This window comes from Bradysia coprophila, unplaced genomic scaffold, assembly GCF_014529535.1.
Source record: "Bradysia coprophila strain Holo2 unplaced genomic scaffold, BU_Bcop_v1 contig_350, whole genome shotgun sequence".
Taxonomy (NCBI): domain Eukaryota; kingdom Metazoa; phylum Arthropoda; class Insecta; order Diptera; family Sciaridae; genus Bradysia; species Bradysia coprophila.
The window spans coordinates 9,417,110-9,436,371 of NW_023503608.1; the positions used below are offsets into that span (position 1 = coordinate 9,417,110).

The window sequence follows — 19,262 nt, forward strand, 5'->3', positions numbered from 1 at the left end:
ACGTAAAACATAAATAATTCGGGACATCCACAAATGGAATTTTAAATAGCGACACACTTTCTGTTTCTGTGTTTTACTTGAGTTTTTGATTTCTACATTCTACAGAGAAAAGTACATACAATATTCAGAAAAAGTGAACTTACACAAAGTCAGGTCCGTAGGTACTAAGGAGCGAAGGTGTGCTGTCATTCACATGTTTGTCACATGTTCCTTCTATCTCTCTACATGGATACCAACTTAACATTTATTTGATGGTAAAGAATTTCGTATAAAATTCTCTCGTATATCAGCTGTCATCCACATGTTCCTTCTATCTCTTTCTATCTTCGCATGTGTACCAACTTAACATTTCTGTGGGCTCAGGTTTTTGTATTGCATTATAGTGAAACTAATGAAGTAATAAATATTGTCATACAATTGGCTTGTCATACGTGCATATTCTTTTTTATCGCATAAGCGAAAACGAGACAGCAAGATATGCGAATGACACTTTGACAATAGGTTTGTTCCAAGTAACTGTAAACACGAACTTTGACATTCGATATATACAGAAGTATAATGTTTGTTTATCTCCTGTAATGTCATAATATTCACAATTTGAGTGTCACTTTTAGAATCAAAATGGGCTAGATTTAAACACGTCATTCACAGAACATACGTTTATTAACTGAAAATTTCGATAATTTCTCATTTGTGCACGGCTAACTTCGATAATTTAACATTTATTCACGGAAAACTTCGATTATTTTCCATTATTCACTGAAAATTGACAAATTCTTGACAGTATACTAGATGTGTGTTTTATTTGTGGGGAATATGAATGAGTGACGGCGTCATGGCGTGTTTATGTTTCAGTTTGATTTTTGAAATTTGTTTTTTATGGTGAATATGACATTACAGGAGATAAAACCTTGTTCCTAACACGGCAGTAAATGGGGGTTTTGCGCACACGATGTGTTGCATCTTACATCTAGTGCGCAATACAATCCCATTTACTACCTTATTATGAAAATAGCTATTATATATCCTAGGTGAATAATTTTTTCGGGGAATCACACCGCGTATGCGATAAAAGATTTTGTGCAAATCTGTCAAAAATATCTCAAGCAAGTAATAAATTTGATTAATAATACCGGTTATATGAATACTCTCTACAGTGCAGAGAGAGTATTTGTGATATGCAGTGAAACGACGTAACGATTGCAATATAGCAGAGCTATATTCTCTCGAAACATGGGTCACGTAACGCTCCGTTGCGAGTGGTATTCGAGAGAGTGTAACTCTATGGGTAACATTACATTCTCTGATGTTTAAAATAACATCACGAGGATTTCAATCCGAAAATATTACAATATCCTCCAAATCTGGTCTGTATCCAACATTTCTTTCATTCGCGCAATATCCAATCCCAAACATCTTAAAGCCCAATTCAGAGTCGTCCGTTTAGTTCATCCGTGTACTTGACAGATGAATTTTTGTTCTAAACGGATGAATTTTTTTAAAGACTGAAAGTACCTTAACTATTAACCATACTAACCATAAAATGAGTTCCAGAAGTTTAAAATTTTCCCACTTCAATTTAAATACCGACATGAACAAACTGAGCGATTCATTTTATGTAATGAATGCATTCATTTTGTTCATTTCGCTGTCAAATATTGTTCAGTGCTGTCAACAAAATCAGTTCTCAATTCCTCCAGAGTTTTATTAGAAGTATAGTCTTCATTAACACATATACACATTACATCGTCATGTTGTTTTTCCACAAAATTGCGTACGAAAACAAAATGAATCCTCACGGATATGTTGTTTAATTGAAATCGATTGTGTCGTAATAGTGTATCGCGTCGAATGAAAACGAATTAACTGTACAGGAATTTTTTTATTTTCAACAAAATTCAATTTCATTTTGCATTTATTTGGCAAAATGGCGGCTAGTCGGACTCGTATTCCACAATCAAATATCTCATCAATTTTATCGAAATTACACGGAGCCTTTTCGGACGCGTGCAGTCCGCAAAAATTGTCCACTGACAAAAAGACGCTGGACAAAACGTGGAAATTGATGGATAAAGTGGTGAAATTGTGCCAACAACCAAAAATGAATCTAAAAAATAGCCCTCCATTCATACTGGATATTCTGCCCGACACTTACCAAAGGTTGCGTATGATTTATACGAAATACGAGGATCAGATGCACGTTCTGCATGCCAACGAACATTTCAATGTTTTCATAAATAATTTAATGCGAAAGTGTAAACAAGCAATAAAACTGTTCAAAGAAGGCAAAGAGAAAATGTTCGATGAGAATTCGCACTATCGACGTAATTTGACCAAATTGAGTTTAGTGTTTTCTCACATGTTAAGTGAATTGAAAGCGATATTCCCCACTGGAATGTTTGCCGGCGACCAGTTTCGGATTACAAAAGCAGATGCAGCGGATTTTTGGAAAGCCAATTTTGGCAATAGGTAAGTCCACTTTCGTTCGTTACACAAACTTGCTTGACTTCTTAGTTTTGGCTATCGCCCAATCTTAAAAAACAAACTTAAACGTAACAACAAAGCGGCATGGCACCGACATAGTTGATTTTGCTAATTTTCTAACTATACCGTGAGAATAGTTTCAAGAAGTTTTTTAACCTTCGTATTAGCAATCAACGTATGTCGGCCCGGAGCATAGAACGTATAGAATAGGTATGGTCAAATGTAGGCCCAGAGAACATTGAGGTTTTGTAAACGAACTTATTTTCGTAGTAATTCAACATAAATTATTCAAGATCAATCGGCCGTACCGTGCCTAGTTTCATTGTTTAAGAGACCCCGTAAGAAGTAGACGGGGCTTTCTGTACTCTTCGGTTACTCAACATTCATATCAGATTTTCTTCTACCTTGAATCTGATGTGCCAGCTTTCTGTAGGGTTCCGTTCTTATACTGCTGTGGTACTTCAAATGACCAACCACGATCACTCAACGTGCAGAGTATTGATGGAACATCTGTGACGAACTTTGTGATCTTATCATTTCGCAGAATTTTGCTTATTGTCATTTGAATTCAATCGAAAATTGTCTCTTTTTCGTTACCGTTATCTTCCGCTACTCAAAGCTCTCCATATAATCCGATTTCCAAGTAAAACAATGATATTCATCATGCACTCCGGTATCTGTTACAGTTTCTATGGCCACAATCAGATAAAATTATCAATCCGAGAAAGTGGCATTTGTTTCTAACTGTAATTGCCGTGCGCGTGTAATTCATTTCTTCGTAATCTCCACACTTGAATGAGGGTTTTTAATTGGCTGAAATGTTCGCAATATATTACTTTTAACCAATTAGGTTATTAGTTGAAGCATGAGCCCTAATCCTTGTCCCAAAATATTTTTATTGAAATACTATCGCAACTATCATACATGCCCTACTTTTCGAGTGGAAAACCAAGTACTTGTAGTGTCAAGCTTTTCATTTTCTTCGTAATTTTTACATCATTGTATGCATTGTGTGATGTAACGCTACACCAACGGCTGAAGAAAAGTTACGAAGAAAACGATCAATATGAAAGTCTGAAATCCAAGATGTCCAACTTTTTTGCGTAAAAAATTTCAGAATGTTCAAAGTTAAATTCAGCAGTAGTTTCCCTGCATTTTTCCACTTAATAACTGCATCGACAGTTTTACACATTATATGCTACGGCTACGTGTTTAATCAAGGTGAGCATTTACGTATGCAATATGCACAGTTCAACTCCTCCAAACAATAATAAAAGTTTAATCAAAGTGGCATCGAAAAAAGACAAAAAATAACACCTCAAAGACAATTGTGGACGGTAGATTTTGGCGAGTTGTAGCTGGAACAAAGTGAGGGCGCCACCGATGGAAAGTTATAGGGAGCACGGGAGCATTGCTCCCGGGAAATTTTTGCCATTCAATACAAATTTTTTCATTTATTCAAAATCGGGAAGTTTTTGCCTATTTTGCTCCAGGGAAGAAAATCCGTTTTTCCATCAGCGGAGGGCGACAAGTGAAAGTGCCTAAGATCTACCGCCCACAACAGCAACGTATACAAATTTTCATGAAGGGGGACCGAATTACGAGAAAAATTATGTCCCAAGACATGATAATGTTTAAGACCTTTTGTTGTCGATAAATTATCATATGCTCTTTCTGTGTGAACCGGGATCCATTTTAGGATCTGTATTAATCTCCATTTTCAATTTACCTGTACCTTGACCGTAAGCACCACCCGAGATTAATCGAGAGAATCTCAATGTAATATCCATTCTCAGTAGAATTGTTAAGGATCAAGGTCCACGTATATCCATGAAATGCTAGTGATGGCAACCCTTATATCCACAAATGAAAATTTTCAAAAATGGTAGACGTATCACCCTTAAATCTGTCAATTCTTTTGTTAAAGTATCTCATAGTATTTGATTTGATGCAAAATCTTCAACTTCAATTGTTATTGCACATGTTTTGCTATCTAAAAACACATAACTATCGATAACAGATGATTTGTCATTTATAAAATGTTCATTGACCCACAAATCGCTTATTAATCAGCTTCATTCAACCCTCACTTTTGTTAATCTCCTGAAATTCGAACTTGTTTTTTCTAAGAAAAGGATTTTTCTCTAAAAAAAATTCTTTTGAACCTTTCCACTGCTATAACCAATGGTTTTTTTTCTGTAACTTAACCTTTGACGAAACTCTAATAGAATCTGTCTCTGCACACCTTATATTATACATCTCAAAATCCAGAGCTTCATGTACCGTATTTCATTACCAACAGAAGGTCGTCTATCGAAATATAAGTCTCACTCCATTTCGAAATAAAATTCGGTGCCAAGGCACGTTTTATTTTGTTGAATTTTCTCGTAAAAAAAATTGTATTTATGAATGAAATAGCTACAAAACACACATTGTTTAGCCAGCGTAATGTGATGTGTTTGTATTTTCAAATAAATTTTTTTTTTACGTCTTTTGGCATGGAATGAGCGATAATATTTCGTCAGCAGCAATAATATTTCGTATGCTTAACAGCAGAAGCGTTTCCTCTTTCCTCATTCGACAGCATAAAAACAATTTTACATTTTCATCAAATTGATTAGATCTTACAAACAGATGCCAAAAGTAGGAATGTTCTATTGATAGCTAGTAAAGCAATATACGATCAATGAATACAACGGAAAATTGCTTCAAACCATGACAAATGCATATATCTCGGTCGTGCCTATTTACTACTTTTATTTAAGTGATACAACAAGAAACTACTGATTAACAAAACAATCATACTGTTATCAGACTCAAATTTGTCACATTTCATCCGAGACATAGTGATAACTTAACCTAGGCAAAATACATTCCAGATTTGATCGAAACGAACGTTTGTAATATTTAAAACGAAAATAGAACAATAAATCAAATAATTTATACTTGAAATTCCGGAAGTAATTCTTCCGGTCATCCATACTTTATCGGATGGTACACACTCGTACGCTGTGCATGTAATATTTATCTCTACAGTTGACTGGCACTTGTCTAATTTCTCCGATAACATTCCACTTTTTTCGTTAAATCTGTAACGGTCATTTAGACTCCTAACGAAAGCATTTGCTTGCATGTTTAGTCAAAACTGTCGTGCCTGACTTTATCAGACTGTCGTCATTTATTTTGGGGTGTCTTGTCCAGATACATTCATGTTTGTTGGTCGAAATTGGTTTGTAATGCCAAAGATGTGTATAGTGTATACACACAGACGAGTTAGTAAATTGAAGCAATTTGTGAAAATGTTTTTTTTTTAAAGAACATCATCAGATTGACCTATGGCATGCAATATGAATTGTTTTGTAAATGAGACCATTATTTAAATTAAGAAAGGTTAGGGTCAATTAGACGAGTGCGCTGTGTAAAATGTGTTAATCCTACATCAGATGTATACGTACGTAGTACATTGTTTTGTTGGATTTTTTTTTTAATTTAACATGAAATTCAGTCGTTTGTCATCGAACTGGATGATGAATTTGATTTTCCCAATTAAGCAAACTTTAAATTAACATAAAGTTGACTCTTATTTTCGATGAGAACGTTTTTATTTAGTGACTTTTCATTGGAAACAACGCAAAAAAAATTTCATTGGTGTTGTCGAAAACCAATCTGTTAAAACTTGTAATTTATCCAAGATTTACCAGGATAAAACTAAGGGTTGGAATAGGTCAGATCTTCAGAAATGAACGCAATTCCTCGTAGAGGACTCCGCTATAGTCCGAACTTGATTTGAAGCCGGAGTTAGAGTCTCTCGGTGTTTCAACACTTAATGCTCCAAACAGGTCAACCTGCAGTTAAAACGTGATGTTGACCTGATTAGAAAATAAACCTTCAAGAATTTCCCTATTGTAGCAGGACACGTTCAATGGAAAGCCGTACTAAGTCGTACTATAAATTAACCCACCTTCGGACTGTGGGAACCAAGTAATTTTTTTTAACATAATTTAGTTCCCTTGAAATGTATCCCTTGCCGATCCAGCCCCCGGAAAATGTATGAGCGGGAAATCAATAATTCATTTTGATTCCTGAGACATGTTCCCGGTTCTCGGGACGAAAATATTATTTCCATGCCTGATACCATTGAGTTCCTGGAGCTTAGAAGAAACCACACCACTTTCACCGATATTTATTTGATAAGGGCTCAAACATTGATATGACGAAGGAGAAATATTTTCCTGCATTAACACCACAATTCCTTCGAACACTTTTCGTGACGACTCCTCAGTAACTAAGAAAAAACCGTCGAGAGACCGAACTTTCGTTACCTCTAAATTGCTTACATGAACTTACAAATTGAAAGAGAAAATAATCAGTTCGTTAAAGCAACAATACTCGCTAAATTTGGCACAAAAGAAAATTAATCAGAAAAAACGTTTTCTCTTATTTCAGCACACTAGTCCCATGGAAAATGTTTCGACAGGAATTATCGAAAATACATCCAATTTCATCTGGATTGGAGGCAATGGCATTGAAAACAACGATTGACCTAACGTGCAATGACTATATATCGAATTTTGAGTTTGATGTGTTCACTAGGTATGTGTTGAGTTGGCTGTTGTAGTGTTTATAGGTGTGTTTCGTGTGTTTGCTTGTACAATTAAAAAAAAAGTAATCTGGCTTTCATCTACAATAGGTCATTCATCAATGATATTCTAAAGACTGATCCGTAAATTAAATGCTTGAATCGTGCTCGTGCAATTTTTTGTTTTTGGAAATTTATTTAGTCTAGCACGACAAGAAAATTCGAATCGAAAAGAGAACATTTTTTGCTACTTTAATCGATTTCTATGTTGTTTTCATCGTCAATATGTTGTCGACCCTACCTGATGGTTTTCAATGTTAAATCACATTTACAAACAATTTCTAATAATTATCCCGTGTTTAAAGCTTGAGATACTTTGAAGTATGCGGTGGATTGCTAAGACCTTTCCAATGCAATTTATTTTCTGTCGAGCTTACTCTGCTCCATTGTTCTTTTTGAAGAATTTGCTAATTTTTCTACTTTCGAAAATCAGGTCTGCATATCGAGCAACGATGGATGTAAATGACAAAACATTTTCATATGCCGTCAATCAATGACTTTCCGTCGTATATGTCTGTCAACCTTAAAGATTATCTCAGAGGCTAGCACTGTAAATTAGGCTCACTTAAGGTTCAACTTTTAAGATGCACCGACACTTTGGTGAAAAGCCTACATTAGGGCGATTTTTAAATAGTGGATCTTAGTTTACTTTTGATGATATTTTTCCACGAGAATCCTTTTTCAAAAATGTACGACCGCAATTCCGACCACTAATGTGTTAGCTTTCAACAGAAAATAGATTTGGTTGTAGCAGTTTGACCAGCTCTGAGAACAATGAGCAGTTTATGAAAATTTCGTTAAACTGCTCACTTTTCTTAGAGCTGGTCAAACGACTACAACCAAAACTAATTTTGATTTAAAGCTAGCACATCTGTGGTCGGAATTGCGGGCGTACATTTTTCAAAAAGGATTCTGATGAAAAGATATCATCAAAAATGAAATATGAGGCACACAAATGTAGGCTACAATTGTAGCTAAGTGCTGGTGCCTCTTAAGCACACGTGTTTTTACTCTTAGCCTCACAGACAGTCATTGCAGTAGGCCACTTATATTCGTCTTACACAGATGTCCCTTACATCGACTGTCGAACCCATTTGAAAGACAATCCTACTTTTTTTACTAAGACCTGAATTGTATATGTTCCTTGCTACAACACTGACAAAAAAGAGTTGAAAATCTTAACTGTAGCAGGTAACTTTGTCTACAGGTAATGTACATTGCTGCCACAGCTGTATTTTTTGTATGAAGAACTACAGCTGTGGCAGCTATTGTAGATTACCTGTAGACAAAGCTACCCGCTGGAGGTAAGATTTGTAACTATTTTTTTCAGTGAAATCCACAGCAAAATGATTCAATTTTTTAAAGCCATTTAACGAGTGAAGCGAAGTGCTTGTATGTCGTTCACATCGAGGTCAAATAAATTAAATTAAATTTGTTTCCCTGCAGATTATTTCAGCCATGGAGTACATTGTTAAGGAATTGGCAAATCTTAGCCGTAACACATCCCGGCTATGTGGCGTTTTTAACTTACGATGAAGTCAAGGCTAGATTACAGAAATATATACACAAAGCGGGCAGTTATGTGTTTCGGTAAGATATTGACGATATAACCTTTGGACGATTGGAATTGACGTGGTTTTCCATTTTCTATTCATTCAAGACTTTCGTGTACACGCTTAGGTCAATGGGCAATAGGTTACGTAACAGGCGATGGTGAAATTTTACAAACCATTCCACAAAACAAGTCGCTGTGTCAGGCGTTACTGGATGGTCATAGGTAAATTTTGTATTTATGTTATTCGGAGAGTGGGTGCTTTGCATACGCACTTTGAAGGCGGATATTAATTTCGAGTTTCAATCTTTTTGAAACCATCTTGTTGCTGTGTTGGAAAAAACCCTTGATTTGGACAGATTAAGATTGAATGAGAGATTTATTCTAAAACTTCAGTAGGATATTTAAGGAATTCGTATGAACCAAATGCTGTATTAAAGTTCAAAAAAAAAAATTCGCTCGTTTTCTCCGTCAAGACTTTAGATTTCCTCCATAAAATTTCCATTATTTTCCATTAAATATCCATTAACGTGTATAATACTAAACTGAATTACACCTCTTCGAATCAATTTTTTCCGTTTACGAATAGAATTGTTGAATGTCAGTGCAATAAAATTTGGCTATTAATTACAGAGAAGGTTTCTATTTATATCCTGATGGACGACCGGTGAATCCAGACTTATCGTTTGCTGTGCAAAGTCCAATGGAGGATCACATTACTGTAACCCAAGAGCAATATGAGCTGTATTGTGAAATGGGTAATTGATTTTTCATTATTTTCATTTTTCGCCGATGGATGGGGTGATTCTTTTCTCCCATTTGAATTTATATTCCATTTTGATGATACGATACGACACACCAGTCATATCTATCATTATGGATATAGGATTCAAACGATCCATTCTCATGTTATTCGAATTAATTTTCTCATTCTCTTTGGAAATTGTTCCACAGGAAGTACATTTCAACTGTGCAAGATTTGTGCGGAAAACGATAAGGACATTCGAATCGAGCCGTGCGGACATTTGCTGTGTACACCATGTTTGACAGCATGGCAAGTGGACTCGGAAGGACAGGTTCGATTAACTCAGAAATAATTTCCAAAATTCGAAATCAATTTTTTTTTCGTTTGTTTCTCCGTCTCTTTCCATCAGGGATGCCCGTTTTGTCGAGCAGAAATTAAAGGGACCGAACAGATCGTTGTGGATGCATTCGATCCTAGAAAGCAACATCATCGAAATTCAGCCAATGGCAGACAACAGAATGTCGAAGACGATGATACAGAGGTATAGTTTGTGTTCGGGGATTGTCTCATCTTAGCTTAAGGCATTTTTCATGCGTTTTTGTTTTTTGACATTTTTTTTTTAAATTCAAATTTGCAAAGCGATTGGTTATCTTGGTATTTATACTTAGACGGTATAAAAATTGAACTTGTGTGGCACGATTGGAGAAATAAAGTTTTGTTCTAATGCACGCTTTCAGCAGTCGTGTGCCATTGTTAGTTTAATGTGTTACGGTTGTCGATTTTGAATTCGAGGTTCCCATCAAGATTTCTTAATTTGTAAAGCTAGAAGCAGCATGTAGATTGAGAATCAAAAAAATGACAAGAAATTTGAAATTTCATTCCCGTCTTTCTGTTATAACGGTTTCGTTCGGTTTCAAAAAGCTTCCACCCAAAGCTTCTAATTTCAAAAAACCCTTCCAACGGTTTGGAATTCACTGTAACAAATTAGCTTGCATGCCAGAAATCAATTCCATTTCTGAAGGCCAAGTTTTTTGTTTAACTTAACTTGCATTGAGTCGTCTTTAAAACAATCAATGAATCAAATGTTCTCGCAGCGATTCATTTTTGAATTAACACGGATGAAAGTTGTCTATTTTTTCATGAGACGCAGTTCATAGTCCAATAAAGCATTCGCTATCAATCAAAATATTTCAACGAACTAACTTAAAATTTCTAGACCGAAATTTTGGGCGAAAATATTTCTTTAAAACGATTTTTACCCGAAGAATTGCCTAGTGCTTCACGGCATAATTTTATTATTTATTTCCCTAAACATTCGGTAAGTCTTCCGTACCTAAGTAAGCCGATCGCTTTGCGCCAGCTTTTTGAATTCGATTAAAAATTGGTTTGCCAGAAAAGAAAATCTGATTTTGTTTTTGGAATTGCAAAAAATGCCTGCCAAGTAATGTTACGTGCTACAATCACAAACGTTTGTTAGATCTATACACAAAATTGCTAAAAACATTTCTGTATGACAACAGTATTAGTTATTAGGAAAAAGAACATTCAAAATGACAAAGCCATTCAACAATCGAAAATCTCTGCTGCTTGACACACTACAAAGTGTTGAGTGTTTTTAGCAGTCGCTTGTTATAATATACATAAAGTGAATCTCGAATGCAGTAAGAACACTGCCGTATTGGTTGAAATCGTGGCCAGAATAATCGAGAAGATTTTCTGCGAGCTTTTCTCCTCCTCTTGACTTTGAGAACTATGATTCGATAGAAACTGAAAAGCTCTCATAAATGCTTATGAATGGCTCTGAATCAGTGGTTTCTTTAGTAAAAATGTATGAATCAACAAATCAAGTTAAAAATAATTTAAAAAAAAGAACCGTTTTATGCACTGCGAACACCTAGCAACAATTGAGTTTTCTTGACGAATTGCATTGTCATTTTCGAATCATAACATTCGTCATCTTGATAGCGGTATTTTTTCCTGGTAACGGTCAATTATAGGTGAAAATACCACCTGTGTACCACCGTTTCCGACAAAAATTACTGCCTTCTAACACAACAAAAAAATAATCTCATTCACATTCACAAAAACAAAATATTTATCAAGTAATATAAAAAAAACAACACATCCAAATAAGCACTTAGATAGTAACGTTCAATTTAAAGATCATTTTTTTAATCCTTCGAATCACATTGATTTTTTTAAGTTTGTTTCTTCTTTTCGCCACTTATCAAATACTTAATTCATCTCCGTTTCATATTTTCGTAATTTAATTTAATTTATTTTAATTATTATTTATTTTGTGTGAAATAATATTCCGCTGTCTCCGCCGATTTATCATTCGGATGCGTCAATGCTTTGGATAATTGGTTGTGTTTGCCGTATGTTTTCAAATGTAGAGAGGGTTGTAGATGGAACATTCGTCTCAGTTCTCAGTTGATTGAAAATGTCAAAAGTTGCGAATGGCAGGAATTTTAAAACTACAAATTTCAAGATTAGGAACTTCTCAGATGAAATTGTACCTTTTGTGTCGCACTTTGAGCAAGACATGGAAATTTTCGAAGATGTCTTTTTATAGAAAAAAGGACCTGACGTTCTATTCCAGAATTACTGTCCATTTATTCCTTACAATTTTCAGTTAGTCAAATTTCAAAAGAACTGCTTCAATTTTCTGTTACATGCCAAAACTTTCTTTAAAAAAAACGCCATCGTTCCATCGTCCCCCATCCTTACGTCATATTCAACAAAGTTTTTAAGAATACTTTCCTAAACGGACTTATGAACAAAGAAATAAGATAAGAAACCACTTACGAAGATGAAGAAGTGCCTGGATCTCTGTTGTTTTGACGATTGGGATGTTTAATGTTCGAGACGATGGTGAGGAGTATTGTAGTCCGACTATAATACAATATATAATAAATTGAGAATACAATTTTTTCGATGGTCTTAGCATCTTAAAAACGATACGCTGAACTATAAGAAAACATTTGGCTGACACAAACTGGTACGGCGAAGCATTAGCATCTCGAACTGTTTGCTAGATTATATTTTCGATGTGGATACTAAATTAAAGGTCAGTTATACGAATGGATCAAAAAAAAAAAAAAAGAAATCGAAAGAAAAATGTAAATCGCAAACCCGCTCTGAATTTTGTTATTAAAAATGTTTCGGAAAATATTTTAGTTTTTTGTTTGTTTCGGAATGAGTTTGAAAAAAATATGTAAATCTGGACCTTGAGTAGTAAAAATTAGTGTAATTGAGAAATTTAAGTGATATATTTTTTGGTCGGACGGATGCGTCATTATATATTTGTTAGGAGCGCAAACAAATTTTTTTTTATATTTTTAATTTTGAAAAAATATTTTTTTTAATTTAAATAAAAGTTTTAATTGTAAAACACGAAAAAAAAAGTTTTTAATTTCAATTTTACTATGAAACACAAACATGGGCATGTTTATATCATTCACCTGTTTTGCATACTCATTGATACCGATGGCATGACAAATAAGAAAATGAAACTTTAGACGAAAAACACTTCCCATTCGCTTGGCTTTTATGTGTTTGTTTTGTGTGTGCGACTTTTTTTTATTTAAAATAAATTTTAGACACTTTTTGGTATGCTTTTAAATCCATCGACAGTGACAACGTTTTAGCATCAGCTGTCATTCATTTAAATAACTGAAATGCCAAACGTTAACCTCATTTGAATTTACAGGACAACGGGGAGTTTAATATCGCCACATCATCGTTACACGCTCTCAGCAACAGTATGATAATATCGAGAGCCGAAAAGCATAGTCCACACTCGTCGCCTCGTCTATCTCGACGAAGCACAACACCAAATGTAACGTCATCCGTGGCAGCTGCCGTTCCTACATCATCATCATCTTCATCTGTACAAGCATCGACGACACCGAACGATATTTATGCCGCTCAAGCAATACTTCCAACAGCTCCATCAATGCATTCGATCAATGGCAGCAATCAGCCGGCCAATTGCAGTGCAATGAAGCCAACTTCCAAACAAGCAAACCCTAGTCAATCCTCATCGCAATCAAATTCAAATCGAATGAGTGCGCCACCAATGTCATCAGCATCAACCCAAGTGATCAACAAAGTTCTAAACAAAGCGTGGTCGGCCGACCTGAATGATATCCATGCAAATGCAAACGATCAAATTGCACCGCCTTTGCCACCACGCAAATCTTCACCCAATGTGGATAGTACGGTGAATCGAATGCTCAAACCGCATTCCACCAATAACGTTGCGTCCGCATCGAGTCTAGTCAATTTGTCCACCAATTCGACCATATCATCGTCACTCAGTCGAAGCTCGGAAAATATTACATTTTGTGAATTCGATGTGCCCAATTCAATAGCGCCGCCGATACCAAAACATAATGTTCCCCGACCGATCGTTCAGACAGTTGCCAGCGATTTGCAAGTGTTGAGCACTGCTGACGACGACGTGGACAAGGTAATTGTCGGCCCAGCCGAAACTATAACTGGTTTGATAGATACACGGCCGCTGGATGCACGGAAGCCGATCATTATTATGTCCACGGACAAAGAACAGTTCACCAACAACGATTCCAATAATTTGTATCACATGAAAACCAGCAGCAATCAACAGAATCATCAGCGAAATCAATCCGATTCGAATAGCAACACCGCACCGTCATCAGTTACACCCTCTCACAATGCAATAATCAATCGACCAATTTCAACGAAACCAATCACCGCGTCACAAATATGTCCGGAAACGTCTAGTTCGGGTGGCAGCAGTAGTGGTGTTGCACCTACGGCCATAACGAATGCAGATGCACAACCATTGTTGTACGAAAATGTGACAATCAATCATAAAGACTGTAATGTGCCATACGAGAACATCAATCTGGAATACATAGCCAGACTGATGAACGAAGGCTATTCCAAAGAGAGTGTCGTTACGGCACTGGGAATATCTAGGAACAATATTGAAATGGCATGCGACATTCTTCATGAATTTGTGTCCAAAAATAGCGCTTAAGGAATTTTTCATTTTTTTTTGTTTGTTACAGAAGCTTTCGATTGAATTTATTTAGGCATCAAGGCTACGTTTTCGTTGCTTTTTCATTCGTCTCATGAATGTACTGTAGTGATCCTTTTGTTGAAGTGTTTTGCTGCACTTTTTGAGAGAACAGAGGTGGAGTGTCTCTCACCGTGTGCAGTATACTTCGTTCAGTCCACCATTGGAACGACTCAACAAGACTGGAACGCGCTACTGGGCAACGCATGCCCTTCTTTTCGAATGTAATGCCCTTTTCGAGCACATTTAATGTTTACACAAAATTAGCGGTACGTTTTCTTACCATTTTTCGGTCCGAAAATGATGTAAATGAGTTCCAACCGTACACGTTTCTTGCACATCAATTGCTAGTTTAGTAATTTTTAGTAACTTCTGAGCTTCGCATCGAAAAGAAGGGCGACCAGTTCGATGAGTATTGAAGGTGTTGCATGTAAATAACGAACAAATTGGTCCTCGAAGGAAAAAACATCATAAAATGTCGTCAGCATCGGCTAACATTTAAAATGTGAGCCGTAAGACTATTAACAAATGAATTGACTCGAAAGTTTTCTTGTAGACGATAACACTAACACATACTTCGAATTTTATTGAATTTTAATGCTCAGGGGTAAATTTATCAGCTTGAGCGCCCCGTAGCCACATTACTATCGCAGGATTTTAGGACAATCTCCTTCGGAGGTTCATTAAAAGTTAGCGACGGAACAAGCAATCGGCGTTTTTTAAAGCAAAAGCAAACACTATAGCAGGACTGTATAGAAGGTCCAGACTTTACAATGTATTTGCGTCCTATTTGGAACTTTGTTTTGACGTGTCTCTCAACATATTGTTCTGATTTCATCATGTCTAAAATGATTGGAGCCGTTTCACACGAAACAAATTAGACATTCAGAACTGTAGTGTTTGAAGAGACCAACTGCGTAAAATCTTTGAAAATATCGGCTCGTTTGTTTCATACCCTTCTCATAACTTTTAAGAACTTCCAGATTTCATGGTTTTCTTTTTAATTTTGAAATAAGAATGTGGATAGTGCCCCTCATGAAATCAGGACCACAACGCTCATCAGATATTAAGACTGCCAGTATCATGTTTCGTTTTACCAATTTTTAGGCTATTTTTACGCTTAAAAGCTTTTGTTTCGTGAAAGATTTTTGTGTGAATATAAATACAACGTGCAAACCAACTGAATCCCGCCAATAATAACTCGTTACATCTGATACCTAATGAGTGTTGTGTGTCGAAAAAAAACGGTCTAAATGGTGCCGGTTATAGTACTAAAAACAGAACATTTAAATAAAACATTTTGTATCCATCGTAGTTAAAAATGTTAATATTTCATCCTAACAAAACAAAATCATTTTCACACCTTGTACATATAGCTCGTAAAAATGAATATTTATTTAAAAGAAAAAGGAAAAAAAATGAAAAACAAAAAATGAATAATTTCAATCTCTTTGCAATACTTTTTAGATTTAAAAACATTAGGAAAGAAACAAGTTACAAAATTATTTTTTATTTATTCAATAAATAAAATGCAAATGAAAACAAAAAAGTAAAACAAAAAAAAACCAAAAATATCAAAACAAAAACTCTGCTTAAAAATTATGACAAAAAAGTAAATAAAAAAAACCTAAGAAAATGATTTATAAAATCAAGATAACAAATAGAAAAATATTTTCGTAATTTATTTAAAAAAGAAAAAACAAAAAAAAACCAATTGATAATTGATAAGTTAAAGAAAAAAATGATAAAAATTAAAACATGGAGAAAAACCACAGCCTGTGACTTATAAAACAAAAAATGAAATGGAAAAACAAAATACTTTTTTAATCTTAAAAATAAAAATTCTGAAAATTATAATGGTAAATAACAGTTAGCGTAAATTCACAGTTCATTCGAAACAATATACTTCGTATAAACAAATATTTATTGGGAAAATATACACTAAATACAATTTCTGAATTTAAAATGTTTGTTTTGTGGATATTAATCGCCATTTTATCACTCTTTAGCAGGGCCTATTTTACGGAAACATGTTTCTCAAGTTTCTGAAAGTTTCCAAAATGTTTCTTAAAGTTTTGTGGTAACTCGTCAACACTCGCCAACACTCGACAACATATCAATTCATCACAGTATGCCAATCAAATGATTCCAGACATAGTAGACATTGTATCCCCTATATATACGGTGTATTTGTTAGACTAAGATTCATTCAAATATATGGATTCAAACTGAAAGCATCTTGCCTTTTCGTTCCCCATATAATTGGTGACCCCGACTCTGAATACAAAGTCAATATCAAGCTATACGCTTCGATATATTAATTGCTAACAAGCAACTGTTTAAAATAAATTGTTAGCAATAACAAGAATAAATTCGATTGAGTTCTACCGTCCAAATAATTAAATTTATTTGTGAGAACAAAATCAATAAACGCAAAGTTTCCTTTGTCTCATCTAAAAAATATTTTGCAAAATAAAATTTTTTGCATAATCTACGATGAGTGATACAGAAGAAATTATAGTTGAACAACCCGCCAATGAAACAGACGGCGCAAGAAATGTTGTTCATGCCAATAATAACGACGGCACAATTCGATCTGTCCAGTTAAAATTACCACCTTTCTGGAAAGCAAAACCAGAAATATGGTTTATGCAGATCGAAGCTCAATTTGCGACAAATGCTATAAGAGCCGACACATCCAAATACAATCATCTGGTTGGAAAATTAGACACCGATATCCTTGACAAAGTCAGTGATATTGTAATGAACCCACCAGACAATGATAAGTATTTAACTCTTAAAAATCGGTTGATCAAAGAATTTTCAGTCTCTGACCGTAAAAAACTAAAACATCTTTTCGACAATAATTCAATTAATGAAGCGTGCAAACCTTCAGAATTATTACGAAAAATGAAAGACAACACTTGTAACAAAGTCTCCGATGACTTATTACAAGAATTATGGTTTAACCGACTACCACAAAACATCCAAAGCATTTTGTCGTATAGTTCCGAACCATTGGAACAACTAAGTCTCATGGCCGACAAAATTTACGAAACCATGGATTTAGATAAAATACAGACTTTTACCAAACAACAACCAGTCAATGACTGCGATCTAGCACAACAGTTCTGCAAACTGGAAGACAAAATTGATTCTTTACAAAAAGAAATCGATAAGTCTAACTCCCGCATCAGATCTGATTCGCGAAATCGTAATAAGTCTAAATCTCCTAACCGAGATAAACAATCTCCTAGCGGATTTTGTAAAAGTCATTTAGACTACGGTAAACGGTCGTGGCGTTGTACACCACCTTGTTCTTATCCAGACAAGAGCAATATAAAAAAACGCAACCCAAAAAACTAAACAGCCAGTCAAACCAAGCGCAATTTGACGAAGGCAAAGACATAAGTCGCTTATACATTCAAGAAAAGAATACTGGAAATACTTTCTTAATTGACACTGGTGCCGACATATCAGTCATTCCACCAAGTTATAAAGAAAGAAGCCATGCTCCATGTCAATTCCAACTTCATGCAGCTAATGGTACTCCTATTAAGACTTATGGGAGCAAATCGGTCACTATTAATTTAGGCCTAAAAAGAAATATAAGATGGATTTTTATAATTGCAGACGTGCAACAACCCATCATTGGAGCTGACCTACTCCAAAAATTCGACTTACTCGTCGATATTAAAAACAACAGACTAATTGACAGTAAAACTTCAATTTCTTCTATCGGAACAACCGTTGGTACACGAAAAAATAAAAATTCGATTAAAACCATATCGAACATTTCAGTTTACTATCAATTAGTCAACGAATTTCCAGATATTCTTGACTTGACAAAATTTAAATCAAAAGTGAAAAAGCACAATGTTAAACATCACATCGTTACCAAATGTGCCCCACTTTTTGCAAAAGCTCGAAGATTACATCCCTCTAAGCTTCCAATAGCTAAAAAAGAAATCGACGATATGCTTAAACTCGGTATATGTCGCCCCTCAGACAGCCCCTGGGCAACACCATTACTGATAAAAGAAAAACCATCAGGTGGTTTTAGACCATGTGGCGATTACCGACGTTTAAATGCTGCAACGCAACCAGATCGATATCCAGTTCCAAACATCCAAGAATTTAACTATTTCTTGCATGGAAAAAAGATCTTCAGCGTTGTCGATTTAGTCAGAGCTTATAACCAAATACCCGTTCACGAAGACGACATACAAAAGACGGCAATCATAACACCGTTTGGTTTATTTGAATTTCCATTCATGACTTTCGGTCTATGCAATGCCGGTCAGACGTTCCAACGTTTTATGAACGAAGTCCTCAAAGAATTAGACTTCTGTTTCGTCTACCTTGACGATATTCTAATTGCTTCCGAAAATGAAGAAGAACACAAAAAACATCTCAAAATACTTTTTGCTCGCCTCAACGACTACGGCGTAGTTATTAACTTGCAAAAATGTGTTTTCGGACAAAAAGAAGTCAAATTCCTCGGATTTCTAATAAATGAACACGGAACAAAACCTCTCGACAACCGAGTTAAATCAATATTAGACTTTCCCTTACCGGATACAGTCACCAAGCTCAAACGATTTCTCGGTATGATCAATTTTTTCCGTCGCTTCATGCCACACGCCGCAGAAACACAACTACCATTGTTTTCTTGCATGAAAGGCAACATAAAGAACGATAAAACACCTATCACCTGGACTGTGACCATGATAGAAGCTTTCAACAAATGTAAATCAGATTTAGCAAACGCAACTTT

The 19,262-nt window shown here is 35.3% G+C and overlaps 1 protein-coding gene across 2 annotated transcripts; it reads left to right on the forward strand.

Annotated features, from left to right (window-relative positions):
• Positions 1–1,686: 1,686 nt before the first annotated feature.
• Positions 1,687–15,884, forward strand: LOC119080678 (E3 ubiquitin-protein ligase CBL). Of its 2 annotated transcripts, XM_037189111.1 has the most exons (8): positions 1,687–2,469; positions 6,931–7,077; positions 8,570–8,713; positions 8,784–8,900; positions 9,309–9,433; positions 9,630–9,751; positions 9,830–9,961; positions 13,133–15,884. In XM_037189111.1, the coding sequence occupies exons 1-8, from the start codon at positions 1,928–1,930 to the stop codon at positions 14,444–14,446; spliced, it is 2,643 nt and encodes an 880-aa protein (XP_037045006.1). In that variant the 5' UTR covers positions 1,687–1,927; the 3' UTR covers positions 14,447–15,884. The 2 variants fall into 2 exon arrangements, with proteins under 2 accessions (XP_037045006.1, XP_037045007.1); XM_037189112.1 differs by lacking the exon at positions 13,133–15,884 and having other exon boundaries at positions 1,689–2,469; positions 9,830–12,827.
• Positions 15,885–19,262: the final 3,378 nt, after the last annotated feature.